The sequence below is a fragment of the Hippoglossus stenolepis genome, chromosome 11 (genome assembly GCF_022539355.2).
Source record: "Hippoglossus stenolepis isolate QCI-W04-F060 chromosome 11, HSTE1.2, whole genome shotgun sequence".
NCBI classification, from domain to species: domain Eukaryota; kingdom Metazoa; phylum Chordata; class Actinopteri; order Pleuronectiformes; family Pleuronectidae; genus Hippoglossus; species Hippoglossus stenolepis.
The window spans coordinates 13,793,508-13,811,576 of record NC_061493.1 but is presented as its reverse complement, the minus strand read 5'-3'; the positions used below and the strand labels follow the sequence as shown (position 1 = coordinate 13,811,576).

Genomic DNA, 18,069 nt, shown 5'->3' with positions numbered 1-18,069 from the left:
AGTAATCTATAGAGAGCTATATTATTGATGTATTTTTACTTTTGCTATTTGATTATTATAAAGATCCTGCTCTACATCCTCCGGTACGCCAGGGGGAGTCCCGCACCTACAAGTTAATATGATCAGCGACAAAATGAAGAACAAATCGCGCTAACCTCGCCGTAAAGCCCCGCCCCCTCCTCGTCACTACCAGTAATGGCTGCCCTGTAGTTCCCCTCCGTGGATCCCGGTTAGACACTCAGTCCGATCACCACCTTCCAGTCCCCCGCAAACCTCAGACATAACCAGGTGCGACCTCTTCGATCAGCGGGGTCGGGTCGGGACCTGTCGCCGGGATGTGCTCCGTCTTCCTCTGCGCTTCGTCGCGTCGCGGTGCGCAGCGGTTCAAGTTACCGAAGGACCCGGAGAAGAGGCTGGAGTGGGTCCAGTTTGTGTTCGAGGCGAACTGCCAGCGGCTCAAAGAGTCGTCCTGGACCGACATCACCATCTGCAGGGAACACTTCACTGAGGACTGCTTCGGGAAAACTAAGACTGGCGCGGTTCAGATGAGGAGCAGCGCTGTGCCGTCACTGTGCATCAAGTCAGAGCCGGAGGAGGAGCAGCAGGAGCAGGTGAAGTCTGAGGTGAGTGTGAAGGAGAAACAAGTGTCAACTAAAGCGGAGCAATAAAACAGTATCAATAATAATCAGTTGCTATCATCAATAGTTATGTAACAAAAGTACACATCGACACACTGGTTCTGCAATGTCCTGCACAGTGAGGAGGTGAAACACATACTTGATCTACAGCAAAAATCTGTGTTTAAAGGTTCAGTGTGTAGAATTTAGTGACATCTACTGGTGAGGTTGCGTGTTGCAGCTGAATATCCCTCACCCCACCCTCCCCTTCCCAACATGAAGGAGAACCTGTGGTAGCCTTCAGTTGTCATATGTAAACAAACATGGCGGCCTCCATAGACAGGACCCGTTCCCGATGTAAATATAAAGTATACAAATATAAAGAACCCATTCCAGGGTAAAGAAAACCACAGTTCACACCATTTAGATGAAACACATTAGTGAAAACATCACTAGGATTATTTCATATTCTTTTTCTTCCCATAGATCCCTTTCTCCTAAATCTTACACACTGAACCTTTAAACTTGAAAGAAATGTTGCGATAGTTATTGTGATAATTATCTATATTGACTGATTGAAATGTTGTATCTTGATATCGTTTTTGGCCACATGGTCCAGCCATATAGTCCCCACACACCTTATCAACACAAACACTAGAGACAGCAGCTGACGTTGTATTTTCTACAGGGTTTGTTCCTGCATCAATTCCGTTTCAGTTTCTATAAGCTTTATTGCAATGTGTTGACAAAGCACAAATACAAAATAAAAGACATTCAAAGAAGCTTATTAACAATTACAATGTTAAAAAATGCGATAGTTAATAAGATAAAAAATAATTGAACAAAATATGGAATATAAGTAATACAGTTAATATAGCTATAACTACATAGAAAAACAAACGGAGATGGCGAGACTCAGGTGATCGTGTTGTAATATCTATTATATTATTATAACATCTATATTATAAATATCTCATGTATCTCAGTAGAAATGTTTGTATTGACCTGCCTTTGTAGTACAACTGACTCGATAATGAGCACATGCCGTTTTCGTGTTGTGCGAATGAGAACGTAACCTGAGCACTGTGATCTACTTATGTTCCAGTAAGAGCTTGTACTTTTGTTCACGTGCAGGAGCCTGTGCCAATCTTAGAGTTTGATTCCCAGTATGAACAACAACAATCTGACAGTTCGGAAGAATCAATATCACCAGACAATACCACTACTCTTGGTAAGAACCTTCAAATTAACGAGGTATATACTCAAATATTATCATGTAAGTTATTAACTCTAAATTTAATTTGCAGATGTGCCAGTTAGCCCAGTGCCAAGTCAAACTCCTGAAGAAGATTATGTTCAGATGCTGCGAAAGGTTCAGAATGTTGATATAATCAGGGAAAAGTGAGTACTTACATTGATTACACCAGGTTATGGTTTTAAAACCTGGATCTCGTTTAACTATTTCATTGAACGCTTTATTCTTCAGAGCTGCACTTCTCCAGAAGAAGGGGAGGTATGTTGTGAATGAAAACCAGCTCCTCCAGTTGTTTGGCAGTAGGTGCCCTTTATGTGATTCTAACGTTAAGATGGAGAAGATTATCCATGGCGGACTCATCATCGTGAAACGGCAGTGCCTCCAGTGTAAATACAGACACCAGTGGAAAAGCCTGATCGGGGTCAATGTCCAAGGAGCTGAAGGTCAACACCTGTCATATGAGTCAAAACTAATTTCAGAGGTAAGACATCAGCAATCAGGTGCCGAGGCTTTAAACTGGATCTAAAATATTTTGTCTATGTAATAAAAACAATTTTTTAACTGCAATTTTTGTTAAATATGCAGTTAATTGCTGTGGTGGCTCTAACGAGATAAATAGTTGAGTTTGTATTTGAACCCATGCACCTCCCTGTTTGTTTGGCTTTGATATTCAAAAAAGGTTTGATTTACCCGCAGTCGGAGGAGAGCGACCGTACGAACGAAACGGAAGATTCCAGTGATCCGGGTCCCGTGGATTCAGATGAGGACTGGAAGCCGGCAGAGCAGCATTCACTGACTGCTGAGCTTCATAATGGATCGGATGAGACTGAAGATGACGATGGGGAAGAAGTGGACAATTATTATGTATTCGCGCCCAACCACAGCGAGCTCTGCACAGAGTGTGGAAAGTTTTTCAGTAAGCGTTGGCCTCACACGTGTGAGCACAAAGTGAAGCCCTATTCCTGCAACATTTGTGGCAAGCGATGTGTCAGTGAGGTTGCTCTAAACCGACATAGCAGAGTCCACAATGAAAACTATGAGCATCGGTGCAAATACTGCCACAGAACGTTCAAAACAAAGGTGGACAAAATCACTCACCAGCAGATTCACGTAACTGAAGGAAAGCCCTATAAATGCCCTGACTGTCCGGAGACCTTTGCCTCAAACAAGGATCGCGAAATCCACCTGGAGGATCACAGAGGCCCCAAGCAGTTAACATGTCCCTTTTGTGGGATTGAATTTAACCGTACCCTGTCTATTCAGAGACACTTAATGGTGCACACGGGCCAAAAGCCGTTCAAGTGTTCTGTGTGCCAACGCGGCTTCAACCAGGCAAGTCACCTCAAATCTCACATGCGCCTGCACACGGGGGAGAGGCCTTTCAAGTGTCCGCAATGCGACAAGTGCTTCAATCACAATGTGAGCTTAAAGAGTCACATCCAGCGTTATCACACTTCCAATCCTGCGCACGAACGTAAGAGGGGCAGAAAAAGCAAAACTGTCAGCACCGACGAAACTGATTCTCAGGAGAAATGTGACGAGAGAGGTGCAGAGCCAGTGCCGGGGCCAGGGGAAGAGCATGATGATGAAGAAGAGCCAATAAAGAAAAAAAGAAAATTGAAGCCAAAAAGCAAAAGGAGCACAGGTAGACCCATAGGAAGGCCTAAGAGAAATGCAGAAGGCCACCTGGAAGAGGAAAATCAAGAGCTGGATTCAAACACAGAGACCGGAACATCAAAGGCACGGAAGTCAAAGACAACAGGGGGCAGTGATGAAGAGAGTGAGGACGAGCCGCCCGAAAGCAACATGTCTTATGACTCGCATGACGAGGAGGATTTTAGGAGTGAGAAAGTAACATCAAGCCCAAGCAGATCAAGAGGAAGCCCCAGAATGTCTGACCCTGACCCTGACACGGACTTTGACCCAGAAGACTCAAAGGAAGAGAAAGAGGAACAGCAGATAGAGCAGTGGAATCAACTATATAAAGACGTTAAACATTAAACTGCACTAAACTAATTCACCTTTTGTTTAAGCAACACTGTGCAACTTTTTTTTAACCTTAAAACAACAGCTTTTAAATTACTTTGATGGTTCACTGAATTGGAATAGGGAGAATGGTGCCGCTTTCTTTCCCACTCCTCTCCCTGAACGCCCTTTTCATGCAACTTTGATGAATGGGTACTATCTACTGTGAGAAGTGTATAACTGACTGATAGTCATAGTTTAAATTGTCAGAATCAAGCCCAGCAAGTTTAAGAGTAATGCTGAACTTTAGATCAGTTAAAAAGACGTAGACATCATAAAAAACTTGTGTTTACCTCCAATTTTCAGCAAAGAACCTTCAAATATCACTACATTTGAACAGAGTTTGGTTTATTTGTTACTGCTGCAGCTCTTCTGGTTCAGGAAGCTGGGGATCATGGGTGATATCCACAGTGCAGCGAGTGGGACTACACATTCAGTGCTCAGGTCAACAGAGTGATTGTCTTTGGTTTTTTCTCTGAGCCCAACACAAGTAATCACCATGTGTGGCTGCAGAGGTCGCTGTTGCTGATTAAAAGTAACCAAGTGTTTTAGGAGAAATATAACTTTGAGTATAAAACAGAACTGGACTGTTTTCCATCAAATCTATGATCTAACAATAAGGTATGATGACAAACTAAACTCGTATTCCTCGATTCAAACTTTGTTGTTTTTCTCTTGTCACTTTCCAGATACTTTGAATCCTGTTAACTGATCTGACTGAATACAAGTAGATTAAACTGAACTGATGTGAGGTGCCCTTGTACGTTTGTGTTGCATATTTGCAATTCTTTTACGTCCATGACACGGATATATACTGTATATGAAAATGATCTGTGGACAGGAGCCGCATCTAGTGCGATTATTTCAGAAGTGGTCGCCAGTTACTTCAATTGTATTGGATTTGGCTGCAATGCTGTTTACCCCTGAAACTCCCAAAGTGTGTGGTGGACTCAAACACTTCACCCCCTCCAGCATATTAGTGAGTAGATAATGAGTGAATTTTCATTTCTGGGTGAACTATCCCTTTAAGAATGCAGCTTAGGAGGAGATGGCTCTAATAGTTGCTGACAGTGCAGTTGAAAGTCGAAACAAATGAAATACACGTCTGGAGAAAACAGGAAAAAAAGCTTATACCACCCAAAAGAACACCAACACCCAAAATGCACTGGGCTCCTTGCGTTCCAAGGCCACGCCCAGGTCGCTCCTATTGGCGGAGCTTGACTGGAACTCCGGGTGTGTGTTTGTAAACGTTGGCGGCGGGTGGGCGGGATGCGCTGCTCAGGTGTCACCGGACCAAGACGTCCAGAGTCAACATCTCTGGGAAGTGAAGTTTTCAGTCGCGATGGTTTCGACCTGCATTGTTCCCGAGTGTAAGGACTCGAAGAGGAAGCGCCTGGCCGGGGTGAGGTATCACCGGTTTCGAGTGAGCTGTCCCAGCCTCTGCAGGCGGTGGCTGAAGGCAGCGAACAACCCCAGATATGGCGTGAACACCGCGATGGCAGCTCTTAAAAACCTGCGGGTGTGTGGTCTCCATTTCCGACCGGAGGACTACGAGCGGAACGTTTTGGACCAAAGCGTCAAGAGCCTGAAGGAATCCGCTGTCCCGTCCACTAACCTGGGGGAAGGAGACCCGGGAGCACCTGTCAAACCGGCCCGCACAGGTGGGTCTGCTGCCGGGCTTGTTATTGTAATAATATGATGTAACATGAATAACATCTGATTAAACAACCATCAATTCACTGATGAACCCGATTCACAGGAGTGATGTCAGGCCCGTCCAGCACAGCCCAGACCCCGCCCACCCGCCACAAAAACAAACACAGAGGTATGACTGAGGAATATTTAACTATTTGTATTCAACTTTACACAAACACACATACCTGAACATGTCACGTGTATCTCAGAAAGGTGTCACTGGCGGTGAAGGGACTCTGTTTTAACGTGAAAACCCACTGAGGCTACAGCTGGGATACGCCTGACTTACAAAACAAGCGAACCCGTCCTTAAATCCCCGCCCACCCCGTTAGCCAGCAAGCTAACTGCTAGCTAGCGTGCTGCTGCCGCTGTTGTTGACATTCTTGCCTCAGCACTTAAACACAGTCCGGATACTGTTTTAACCCCCCCCCACCACACAGGGACCAGACTAATACCCGGGATGTGCTCCGTCCTCGGCTGCGGTTCGTCGCGTCGCGGTGCGCAGCGGTTCAAGTTGCCGAAGGACCCAGAGAAGAGGCTGGAGTGGGTCCAGTTTGTGTTCGAGGCGAACTGCCAGCGGCTCAAAGAGTCGTCCTGGACCGACATCACCATCTGCAGGGAACACTTCACCGAGGACTGCTTCGGGAAAACTACGACCGGCGCGGTTCAGCTGGGGAGCGGCGCTGTGCCGTCGCTGCGCGGGAGATGTGAGCCAGGCGAACACGTGGAGAGCCCCCGGTCTGTGGTGAGTGCTGCCGGGACAGCTGCGGTCCACATCTGCTGCCTTGCGCGTCCTGCCCACGCTGCTCATCAGCAGATCACACAACACGACGTGTCAGACAAATCCACACACACCTGAAAAACGGCCTGTTTTACACTTGTAAAGCTGCATCCAGTGGCAGTTTAAATGCCACACACATGCACGTCTCTCTATAGTTGTGAGGACACTCATTTACATAATGCATCCCCTAGCCCCTTACCTTAACCTTAACCATCACAACCAAATGCCTAAACTTAATTCTAGTCTTTACCCTCAAACCAAGTCTTTGAAATTGTGAGGATCAACCAGTCACCACACACACACACACACACACGTCTGCATAACTTTAGAGCACATTACCTTTACTTACTCTTTAACCATAGTTACTTATTCCATTAAAGATGTCTACACCTTTTCAATTCAATGATTTACATTATAGAGAGATTTACTAACGACCACACACACACACACACACACACACACACACACACACACACACACACTGTCTTCGAGTCGTGTCTCCATGACTTCAGAGGACATTACATTGACTAAACCTTAACCTTTTTATGTTAACTTGCTTTTTGTTATTTTATTTTTTTTAATTTTTATTTAGGTGCCGACCGCATCACCACTAAGGACAGAGGTATAATAATAATAATGGGTTTATTTGGATAGCACTTATCTAAACAAGGTTACAAAGTGCTTCACACAAAAACAATCCATGGCACAATGAGGAATGAATTATAATAAAAGGTATTCAGTTCGGTCCAATTTAAGAGCCAAATCATAACATAATAAGGTCAAGACAGTTCCCACAGTGAGTAGCACTTTGGCAACTGTGGAAATGAAAAACACCCTCATTGACTGGAAGAAACCAGACTTGGTGTGGGCTGCCATCTGCCTGGACCGGTTGGGGTGAGCAGAGAAAAATGAGGGGAGAGAGAGAGGTGGGTGGCAGAGAGGGAGTAGAAAAGCGAGAGAGATCAGGGACATCACATTTGAACTAATTTGTGTTTACATCTTGAGAAACATCATCAATACAGCAGTGTATTCTCTCATTCAGACATTATCCAGAGTTATTTCTAGGAGTCTGGCAGGAGAAACTCCGGAGAATGTCCGCAGCAACAGACATTTGCACCCTCACATACCTCTTGATAATCTCAGCGCATGTCTGAAAGCATATTATGTGTTTAGATCTGACTGAGTTAAGAATCTGAGGAGCCGAAAGAATTTGAACACAAATCGCAGCTGCTGCTGCCTCACGTCTCTTCCTCCAGGCAGGTGCACCTCACAATTTGTAAATAGCTGATTAAGAACAATCTTCAAATAGTTCCTTATTTGTGCTTCTTTTTTTTTGTCATTTGGCTGTAATATTCTGTACTGTTAAGACTTGGAAAAGTTAAAGGTTGTCATTCTTGTCATTGTCTTGTTCACAGGCAATGCCAACAGAGGACATCCCCAGCAGTGCAGATGCCTTTGCGATTATCACTTTGAGCGCTGAAGAGAGCGCTGAAGAGAGCGACCCCTCCGATGAAGGGGAGGACGGTGATGAAGGTGGGGTGAATTCAGACAGGGAGTGGAATCCATTGGATGAGATGTTGCTGGATGAGGCGCTCCTTCAGGACTCTGAGGAGGAAACCGAAGACGAAGAGGAGAACGATTCCCCGGGTGGTCTCAAAATGAACGAGCTCTGCAATGAGTGTGGACGTTTTTTCAACTCTCTGAAGCCTCACACATGCGAACACAAAATTAAGCCCGTTCCCGGCAATATTTGCGGCAAAAGATGTGTTTCTGAAGCTGCTCTAAAAATTCACAGCAGAGCTGTGCCGTCGCTGCGCGTCGCTGTGGAGAGCCCCCGGTCTGTGGTGAGTGCTGCTGGGACAGCTGCGGTCCACATCTGCTGCCTTGCGCGTCCTGTCCACGCTGCTCATCAGCAGATTACACAACACGACGTGTCAGACAAATCCACACACACCTGAAAAACGGCCTGTTTTTCACTTGTAAAGCTGCATCCAGTGGCAGTTTAAATGCCACACACATGCACGTCTCTCTATAGTTGTGAGGACACTCATTGACATAATGCATCCACTAGCCCCTTACCTTAACCTTAACCATCACAACTAAATGCATAAACCTAAACCCAATTCTAGTCTTATCCCTCAAACAAGCCTTTGAAATTGTGAGGATCAACCAACATGTCCTCACAATGTCATGTCCTCAAATGATGGTATTGAACCAAAATGGTATTGAACACACACACACACATCTGCATAACTTTAGAGCACATTACCTTTACTTGCTCTAACTTTAACCATAGTTACTTATTGCATAAAAGATGTCTTCACCTTTTCAATTCAATGATTTACATTATAGAGAGAGATTTACTAACACACACACACACACACACACACACACACACTCTGCAGGTTTGCGCAGCTATACTTATTTGGACTTTGCATTGATTTCTATTGAGTGTGGACAGTCTAAAACTTTATCCCTAACCTCAATCAAACCTCATTTCATGTCTTCGGGTCGTGTCTCCATGACTTCAGAGGACATTACATTGACTAAACCTTAACCTGAATCTTAAAATGTGTCTTTTTATGTTAACTTGCTTTTTGTTATTTTATTTTTTAAAATTTGTATTTAGAAAGACAAGTCCTCATAATGTGACTGTGCAGAGTTACATACATTTTACTTACTACATAAGAAATACATTGACACCACACACACACAGCTGTCATATATTTGTATATATATAGTCAAACCATATGTTTCTATGGCACTTTAAGCTGCTGTGGGTGGTCAATCAAATAAATGTGTGCTGTATTCTCCACTCCCTGTGTTTAACTTCAAGTTTTTCCTTCTGTGATTTTGTGCAGGAGCCTGTGGAGACCAGAGAAGTCTCTTCCTCCTCTGAAAAATCTAAACACACCTCAACTGGTAAGAAACTTAACACACACAGTTAAATTAGAAAATTAAGTGGGTATGTATGTGTAGAGTGGCTGGTGCTTTGATGTGTGGAGTTTGTGTGTTCTCTGAAGTTGGGAACTTTGTTTTGTGGGTATCCAGTGTCCGGTAGAGTCTCAGTGTCATGTTTGCCTGACGTTTCAGATGTGGTCACCAAAGAACGTGGACCAGAAAAACAAAACGTTTCAAATACTGTTTTGAACAAGAAAAAGTAAGTTGCACTTTCTCAACAATTGTAAAAAAATTGTCTTTGCCTTTTAAACATGCAGCTCAAAAAAATTGATTTTGATTGTTCATTTTTTTTTTAGAGCTGCAGCTGTACAGAGGAAAAAATATCATGTGAGTGAAACCCACCTGCTCCAGTTGCTTCTACGCAAACGTCCGTCATGTCGCTGTAAGCTTGACATGGAGAAGGTCACCTGTGGGGTAGTGGTCGTCTTGAAGCAGCAGTGTCGTCGGTGTGAACACAGAAACCAGTGGAAAAGCCACGTCAATGCAAGTGTCCCAGCAGCAAAAGGATTAAAGGGATAGTTCACCCAAAAATGTAAATTAAATCATTATCTACTCACCCCTATGCCGATGGAGGGGTAGGTGACGTGTTTGAGTCCACAAAACACTTCTGGAGTCTCTGGGGTAAACAGTGTAGCAGCCGAATCCAATGCAACTGAAGAAATTAGTGACCTATCTTCAGACGTAAAAAAACAACAGAAAAAACACACTACTGTCCGGAAACTCCGACATTAAAATTTGACTCGAAACAAGGTCATTTACACCATGTTTTTAGCCTAAATATCCGCTGTTAGCATTAGCCTGGAGCCTCGCTCACGCAGACGATAGACTGTATATAAAAGATGGACGTAGCTTCCGGCTCCAAAAGAAGAAGCCAATGCGGAAGTGGTTATAAATGTTATACCGTGGAGATCCAGCAGGGGCTGGCTCCTAGAAAACTTTGGCTCCAAAGACCTCCATTCAAAAAATGCCAATTTCTCCCATGTAATAATCCGTCAAACAAAATTACCCACTGGTTATTATGGTCCCATTCGCTAGATGCTCTCCTTCTCATCAGAGATCTGGTGGTCAATCTGAAAATAATATCGTAATTAATTAGACATTAGAGTTTAAAAAGCTGGAGATTTCGGGGCGTGTCTGTTTGATTGAAACACAGACTCCCGGATGATTGACAGGCAGCCGCTGAGACGGCTCAGACCAGAGAGAGACTCACCGGAGGAAAACTGGAGCTTTATTTACATCGTGTTCACTCACAGCTGATATCCGGTTTGTTTGGTGAGTAAACTCTTGTTCTCTTAACGTTTTACAGTCTTTCTCTTCACGTGTGTTATCCATGCTCCACAAAAGTTATTGTTGTTTCTATGTGTTCTGAGCGGAGAAGAGGAAGCTGTTAGCATGCTAGTTACTGTCCCAGTGAATAACGATCTAACCGAGCTAGCTAGTTAGCCGATAGCTTTGCATTGCTGGGTCTACCAGTTACCTCAGGGAAGCTAACCTGTGCTAACCAGGTGTTCAAGTGAAGCTCGATAAAAGGGTAAATTTAAAAAGTCCATGAGGACGTGGTGACAGTTCAGTTTAACATAATGTTTGGCAACTTCTTACATGTGGTTAAACAGTAGCATTAACTTTCAGTGTTTTGGTGTGATTACTGCTGTATGTATGTCTAAAGTTAATCAGGTAAAAGGTTAAGTAGTCATGTAGTGACGCTGTCAGATGATACTGACTGTATAGGAAAAACACACAGTTGGTTAACTACATTAGATTTTTATGATTCCATTCAGTTTTATGATTTCTCCTGGGCTGTGATTGTTGGGCTTCTTGGTGCCAGTGTCTTTATTTCTACTTTAATCTGATTATTTAATTCTGATGTTATAATGTCTGATTGTTACCAACTAACGTTTTTTATAATCCATGATTCTACCAGAGGCTGAAGGACTGAAGCTTTAGTTGATGACGTGAAACAACCGGACCTCATCCAACAATCAGATGACTGGTGTCCACAGAAGGAAGACCTCATGTATGGAGCAGAATACTTGGTGACATTCTTCAGGATGTGGAGGAGACTGGATACCAACATCCCTAATTCTTTAATGAGATGTGATGTCAGTAAACCACCTTCAGTTTCCTCTGAGATGACAGACCAACAGAACTTTGTGTTAGATTCTCTATATTCTTAGATTCAGTTTATCACCTTTAACTTCATTTCTGCTGTTTTTAGAGGTTCTAGTAAATGTTTACTTAACCTCTGATATTAATGATTAAACTGTACTGAGTACATTTTCCATTGACTACAGATGACTTGCCTGGTTTTTGCACATTTACCCCTTTGCTTATAACAAATCAAAAAGGATACTTTGGTGAATTAATGTTTTGAGTCATAAAATGTTGTCATATGACACATAAGGAAAGTATTAACTCATGTCTTAACTTTCATTGATTGATTTGTTTAAAACAAAATGTAAAAGGCCTGTGATTCATTTCAAATTCCAACGACACGTTCATCAGTGTTCTTGTATGATTACAATACTGTGCATGTTGCTGCTGTTACCTTTTACCAGATGTGCTCCTTAGAATCATGAGTAGTAAAATAGTTTCATCGAAACATTTATTGTACATTCGACTACATTAATTTACAGTTGTGGATCAAGGTAAACATGATCTTCACTGTAGGAGGATTAATCTCTAGTGCTTACTATTTAGTGAGTACAATTTGCAGTAGAGATGTTAGAATTGAGAAAGCACAATAGTAAAGTAGTTTTTCCTAGAAATCTTACAGCACTTGATGCAGTCGTCTGTTTACAGTAAGAGTAAAGTCCAAAGACTGGAGGAACACAAGCTGCTCTTACATTTACAATGACTCCCAGTGTGTATCTAGACTCCAAACAGTAAAGATGGTACTGATCCAATTCGAAACTCTCTGCTTCAGTACGGCAGTTCACAAACCAATGGGTGACGTCACGCTAGGTTGTCATATGGCGCAGACAGTGCACGAGCACTCGGCGAAGGGGCGCGAGACGAGATCAGCGAGAAAGCGCGATCATGCTACCGGAACTTTCTATCCACACAACCGAGAGAGAGCTGCTGGAGTTTGAGCAAACAACGAGTGCATTTGTCGGTTCTAAAATTATATTTGAGGTCTTTACCAAACCGCTGTGGCCCATTTGAATAGTGCTTATTTACAACAATATGGTTCGAGTGTGCGCTTTTCCTAGATGTCTAAACCAAGAGAAGCCAGTGAGATCGGTGACTTTCCACAGAGTACCATTACTTGACAAATACAGACTACCGCTGTGGCTCATGGCTCTTCGTCTGGATCCCATCTCCACCGTTTCTTCACTCAGATCAGTCCGCGTGTGTAGTGACCACTTTTCAGCGGATGATTACCATCCAAACGTGTCTGGAAGAAAAATTGAAAGACTTCGGTTAAAGTCTACAGCTGTGCCGACCGCATCACCACTAAGGACAGAGGTATAATAATAATAATACGTTTATTTGGATAGCACTTATCTAAACAAGGTTACAAAGTGCTTCACACAAAAACAATCCATGGCACAATGAGGAATGAATTATAATAAAAGGTATTCAGTTCGGTCCAATTTAAGAGCCAAATCATAACATAATAAGGTCAAGACCTTAGATTTATAGAGAAACCCAACAGTTCCCACAGTGAGTAGCACTTTGGCAACTGTGGAAATGAAAAACACCCTCATTGACTGGAAGAAACCAGACTTGGTGTGGCCAGCCATCTGCCTGGACCGGTTGGGGTGAGCAGAGAAAAATGAGGGGAGAGAGAGAGTAGAAAAGCGAGAGAGATCAGGGACATCACATTTGAACTAATTTGTGTTTACATCTTGAGAAACATCATCAATACAGCAGTGTATTCTCTCATTCGGACATTATCCAGAGTTATTTCTAGGAGTCTGGCAGGAGAAACTCCGGAGAATGTCCGCAGCAACAGACATTTGCACCCTCACATACCTCTTGATAATCTCAGCGCATGTCTGAAAGCATATTATGTGTTTAGATCTGACTGAGTTAAGAATCTGAGGAGCCGAAAGAATTTGAACACAAATCGCAGCTGCTGCTGCCTCACGTCTCTTCCTCCAGGCAGGTGCACCTCACAATTTGTAAATAGCTGATTAAGAACAATCTTCAAATAGTTCCTTATTTGTGCTTCTTTTTTTTTGTCATTTGGCTGTAATATTCTGTACTGTTAAGACTTGGAAAAGTTAAAGGTTGTCATTCTTGTCATTGTCTTGTTCACAGGCAATGCCAACAGAGGACATCCCCAGCAGTGCAGATGCCTTTGCGATTATCACTTTGAGCGCTGAAGAGAGCGCTGAAGAGAGCGCTGAAGAGAGCACTGAAGAGAGCGCTGAAGAGAGCGCTGAAGAGAGCGACCCCTCCGATGAAGGGGAGGACAGTGATGAAGGTGGGGGGAATTCAGACAGTGAGTGGAATCCATTGGATGAGATGTTGCTGGATGAGGCGCTCCTTCAGGACTCTGAGGAGGAAACCGAAGATGAAGACGAAGACGAAGACAAAGATGAAGATGAAGAGGAGAACGATTCCCCGGGTGGTCTCAAAATTAACGAGCTCTGCAATGAGTGTGGACGTTTTTTCAACTCTCTGAAGCCTCACACATGCGAACACAAAATTAAGCCCTTTTCCTGCAATATTTGCGGCAAAAGATGTGTTTCTGAAGCTGCTCTAAAAATTCACAGCAGAGTCCACAGTGAAACCTATGAAATCCCTTGCAAATACTGCCACGTGACATTCAGAAGAAAGGTGGACAAACTTAAACATGAGCAGATTCACGAAGACAGAAACGATCCCTATAAATGTCCCGACTGTCCAAAGATATTTCCCACCAGTAAAGCTCGCAGGATCCACCTGTCATACCACAGAACGTCAAAGGAATTCAAATGTGGAGTTTGTGGGTTTGAATTTAGGGATTTACATCATCTTCGGAGACATTCTGTTGTGCACACAGGATTGAAACCGTACAAATGTTCGGTGTGCGAGCGTGGCTTCAACCAGGCGAGCAACCTCAAATCTCACATGCGTGTGCACACGGGGGAGAAGCCATATAAGTGTCCGCATTGTGACAAATCCTTCAATCACAATGTGAGCTTGAAGAGTCATGTCCAGCGTGGCCACTCGTCCAGGTCTGGGCGCGGACATAAGATGGGTAAGATCAATGAAAAGGCAAGCAGCGCTAGTGACGCAGAGGACAATGAAAGTAAGAGTGGTACCGGCTCTGACTCTGACAATGCAGATAAACAAGACACAGGAGAGACGGTGCAGAAGGAGATGACAAATTTGCCAAAACGTATTAGGAGACGCACGGGGAGATCCAGAGGAAGACCCAAGTCAAACCCAAATGGTACCTCAGTTCTGTCAGGGCAAAATGAAGACCAGTGTTCAAACGCTAAGACTTCCAAATCAAAGTTGAAGAAGTTAAAGAAAAGTGGTGCCAGCGATAAGGAACTTGAGTTGGAGCAATCAGACAGGAGGAGCACAAGGACATCAAGAAGACGACCAACAAAGGACGATGACGGTGATTTTCACCCAGAAGAAGAAAATGAAAAGAAAAAGTGTAAGAGTAGCGGTAAGAACAGGGTGAGACAAAGAAAGAAGGTAGTGGTCTGACATTTCTGTAAATACACAGAATCAAAGTATTAATTTGATGTTGCCGTAACGACAAGAGGTCCTTACAGAACTAGTTGGTTAGGGTTATATGGAAAGAAAAAATCAGATGAGGTTCATTGATTTACACTGTTACCACTTTACAACAATGCTATAAAAATACTTTGAGTGGCGCTAAAAGTAGAAAAGGTAGAAGAAAGCGGTCCAAAGTCAACATGAGGCCAATCTAAGTAACTACAGTATTAAGCTCGTCATGGCAGCTTTTACCAATGACACAAACCCCCGGGGCTCTGGGTGAATGTCAGTGTAAGGTAAAATAATTACAAACTCCCTTTTAGGAAATCTGAGTCAGATAATAACCAAACTAAAGGAATGATGGGTGTTTTTGTTAAAGCATACTCTTAGTTCATGTACAGCATTATGAGAGTGATACTGAGAGTTTCAAACCAAGTAGTTATTAAATGCAGGCACTGTAATAAATTTGGTTGCTATGCTTTTTTGTCATTATGAAGCTGTATAACTAAATGTCATGACTTTTCCACCTGTTCAGAGTTCAGATAGAAAAATGTGACATGTTTTAGTTCACAAATCAATATGACAGAATTGAAATTGCTGGCCCTTGAATTGGTGGACACAAAAGGAAGGTTTGGTATTTTCGCCTGATTGTAAGTTTTGGCACCAAATTGCATCCCATTAAAAACAAGTATACTATACATTTTGGAATGATCTTCGTTTTCTTTTTTCAGGATTCGAATCAGCATGTTATCAAAATCAACAGTTTGTCTTCTGGACTTGAATCCCCCCCCCTATCCTTTTTTCCCCCTGACAGATCAGATTTCAAACCTCAGAGCTTCCCTGAGAACGTTAACAACAAATTTATGAATAAACTAGAATGGCACTCAGTAGAACACACTGCTCCGCCAAGCCCCAACAGTTCCTTCAAGCTGCATCAAATTGCACAACCTCAAACCGTTTTACATCAAGACCCGGGAATAATTCACGGGTTCTGTTCTGTTGTGGCCTCATGCTTCAGAGTTTTGCAAAGGACGATGAGGTTATTCACATTTCTACCTAAAGAACTGAATCAGACAAAACTGAGTGGCCAACTCCAGCAGAGCTGTTGTGGGTTGAAAAGTCGGCCAAAGGAGTAATAACAACAGAACTGTTGGCTTTTCTTTACTTTCAGTTTTGGGATTTAAGCATCTGGAGGCTGAATCTGGTTTCACAGTTCCCACTTTGATCTGAACCCCTGACTAACTCCCCACCCCCCTGCTTGCATGTTTCCTGTCGCTCGCTCTCTTTGCCATTGCTTAGGCTCGCTTCAAGGCTCATCAAGTATTTCTGAGTGTTGTCAGATTTGTGGCTTCCTGTTGCTGGTTAAGCCCATGGCTGCTTCTTGGATTAGACATGCTGATAAATGGTCTAACTATGTTTGGAGAAGAGAAATAAAAAAGAATTTCTTTGACTTTTAATGAGCTACGAGCCTCTGCACTGCTGGGATGTTCTGGTGCATAAAAATCTGTCAGTTTATTTATGGATGAGTTTGAGCATACTAGTAGCTTTCAATGGTGCATCTGTAAATATCTACTGCTCAGATGCATTAGCTTTTGATTGAAGTGACAAAAGAACAAGATAAAACACAGAATGAAATTCAGAATAAATCCAGATCCAATTTGTCTTGAAGGCTAAAACATGTTTTTAAGTGGTTTTGTCTGGTTGGACTTTCACCCAATAATTATTTTCAATGGGATGTTTATAAATCAGTGAACATTACACAGTGCAATTTAATAAAAACGCAGGTGCTGTAATGGCAAAAATGAAAAAACAAATTTAGTAAAATCTGATAAAGGTATTCAATTAATCTGTTTCATCATATTTATCATTTGATAAATCAGCAAAGAGATAAGTCTTTGTGGATTTTTCAGTTTGCAGCACTGAACATTTAGATTAATATTCAAGAATTGTAGTGTTATAGCAGAATCAATTAGTTAAATGTCAGCCAATAATAATAATAATGCTAATATTAAAAACTTTCGCATTTTGTATTTCCTTTCGTAGCATAAACTGCAGCTCAAGCTGCTTTACATGAAAACGGGAGTTAAAACAGAACAGCGGCAGCTTGAAAACTTTTCTTCCACCTTCAGCTTCAAACATGCACAGATTTGCTTCTTTGTCATATTCAATAGAGAAATTTACTTTTGGGGGATTTGGACTGAGGGTTGAATAAAACAAGAAGTTTACTTGGAGCTTTAGGAATTCAAAGGACATTTCTTCACTGCTTTGTGTCATTTTAAACAAAAATCTCTGATTTGAGAAAATGGTCACATTAATGAATAATGGCCTCTTAGTCCATAAGGACAGTTCTATTATTTTAATAGTGTTCTGCTGTTCAAAGGAAAACCACTAGATGTCATCCTTATGCCAGAAATACAGACTTGTTTCCCCAAACATCAGGTGGGATCCGGGCCATCCTTCCTACAGCACACACTCCGTTACTGTGGTAACTGTTCTCTCACAGTACTCGAGCTGGTCTGGGTTGTGGTTTTCTCCGTCCTCGTATCTTTCCCTCTGCTCTTGCTCTTTTCTCATGGGGGGGGGGGTGCACTGTTTCTCCCACTCCTCTGGGTGCTTATGCAGATATCCTAAAGCCACCTCTCAAAGAACACAGGAGTCAAGATGTATTTTGTAGTTAATATGACACCTGCTGGGGCTTGCAAAAGAGATGCATTTGCTAACATCACCATGACGTCATTGTACAATTATAACGTCTGCTTGTTTCTATTTCAGGGTTTTCATTCGATCATGGCTGTATTACTTTCCTCTTTTCGCTCTATGTCCACTTGTATGTCTCTCTCCCTCTCTGGGCGTGATGATGTGGTGCTCAGTGAAGTAATCGGAGCTGCTCTCCGTTGACAGAGGAGTAGATTGATGCTCTGAGGCAGACTTGACATGAACAGTGCATCATGGAGAATATACAGTGAGTGCTCTGGCACGAGCCGCTGCCATCGGGGTGAGGATCATTTTTATTTGGCTCAGTATAAATTCACTCGCGAGGATTCACAACATTTAGAGATGCGGGGTCGGTTAGA

The 18,069-nt window shown here is 42.8% G+C and overlaps 2 protein-coding genes across 4 annotated transcripts; both read left to right on the top strand.

Annotated features, from left to right (window-relative positions):
* Positions 1 to 146: 146 nt before the first annotated feature.
* LOC118118355 (zinc finger and SCAN domain-containing protein 12) lies at positions 147 to 4,648 on the top strand. The gene is made up of 5 exons (XM_035171524.2): positions 147 to 623; positions 1,752 to 1,848; positions 1,925 to 2,018; positions 2,104 to 2,353; positions 2,569 to 4,648. Exons 1-5 carry the CDS (start codon positions 336 to 338, stop codon positions 3,871 to 3,873), a joined length of 2,034 nt encoding a protein of 677 aa, XP_035027415.1. The 5' UTR covers positions 147 to 335; the 3' UTR covers positions 3,874 to 4,648.
* A 137-nt stretch (positions 4,649 to 4,785) lies between these two features.
* LOC118118353 (zinc finger protein 34) lies at positions 4,786 to 15,693 on the top strand. Of its 3 annotated transcripts, XM_035171521.2 has the most exons (9): positions 4,786 to 5,558; positions 5,657 to 5,722; positions 6,033 to 6,337; positions 7,789 to 8,217; positions 9,235 to 9,295; positions 9,467 to 9,533; positions 9,631 to 9,661; positions 10,507 to 10,606; positions 11,256 to 11,624. In XM_035171521.2, exons 1-9 carry the CDS (start codon positions 5,240 to 5,242, stop codon positions 11,276 to 11,278), a joined length of 1,401 nt encoding a protein of 466 aa, XP_035027412.1. In that variant the 5' UTR covers positions 4,786 to 5,239; the 3' UTR covers positions 11,279 to 11,624. The 3 variants fall into 3 exon arrangements, with proteins under 3 accessions (XP_035027412.1, XP_047198082.1, XP_035027409.2); XM_035171518.2 differs by lacking the exons at positions 10,507 to 10,606; positions 11,256 to 11,624 and adding an exon at positions 13,598 to 15,693 and having other exon boundaries at positions 4,879 to 5,558; XM_047342126.1 differs by lacking the exons at positions 7,789 to 8,217; positions 10,507 to 10,606; positions 11,256 to 11,624 and adding an exon at positions 13,598 to 15,693 and having other exon boundaries at positions 4,877 to 5,558.
* The last annotated feature ends 2,376 nt before the right edge of the window (positions 15,694 to 18,069 follow it).

What these genes read in the sequence shown, in the direction of transcription:
- LOC118118353 (XM_035171518.2), top strand. Translation starts at nt 5,240, where the DNA reads ATGGTTTCGACCTGCATTGTTCCCGAGTGTAAGGACTCGAAGAGGAAG. An exon ending in TGGAGAGCCCCCGGTCTGTG is followed by an intron (nt 8,218 to 9,234) that starts GTGAGTGCTGCT and finishes GATTTTGTGCAG; the next exon opens with GAGCCTGTGGAGACCAGAGA. An exon ending in ACTGTTTTGAACAAGAAAAA is followed by an intron (nt 9,534 to 9,630) that starts GTAAGTTGCACT and finishes TTTTTTTTTTAG; the next exon opens with AGCTGCAGCTGTACAGAGGA.
- LOC118118355 (XM_035171524.2), top strand. Translation starts at nt 336, where the DNA reads ATGTGCTCCGTCTTCCTCTGCGCTTCGTCGCGTCGCGGTGCGCAGCGG. An exon ending in AGACAATACCACTACTCTTG is followed by an intron (nt 1,849 to 1,924) that starts GTAAGAACCTTC and finishes TTTAATTTGCAG; the next exon opens with ATGTGCCAGTTAGCCCAGTG. An exon ending in GTTGATATAATCAGGGAAAA is followed by an intron (nt 2,019 to 2,103) that starts GTGAGTACTTAC and finishes TTTATTCTTCAG; the next exon opens with AGCTGCACTTCTCCAGAAGA.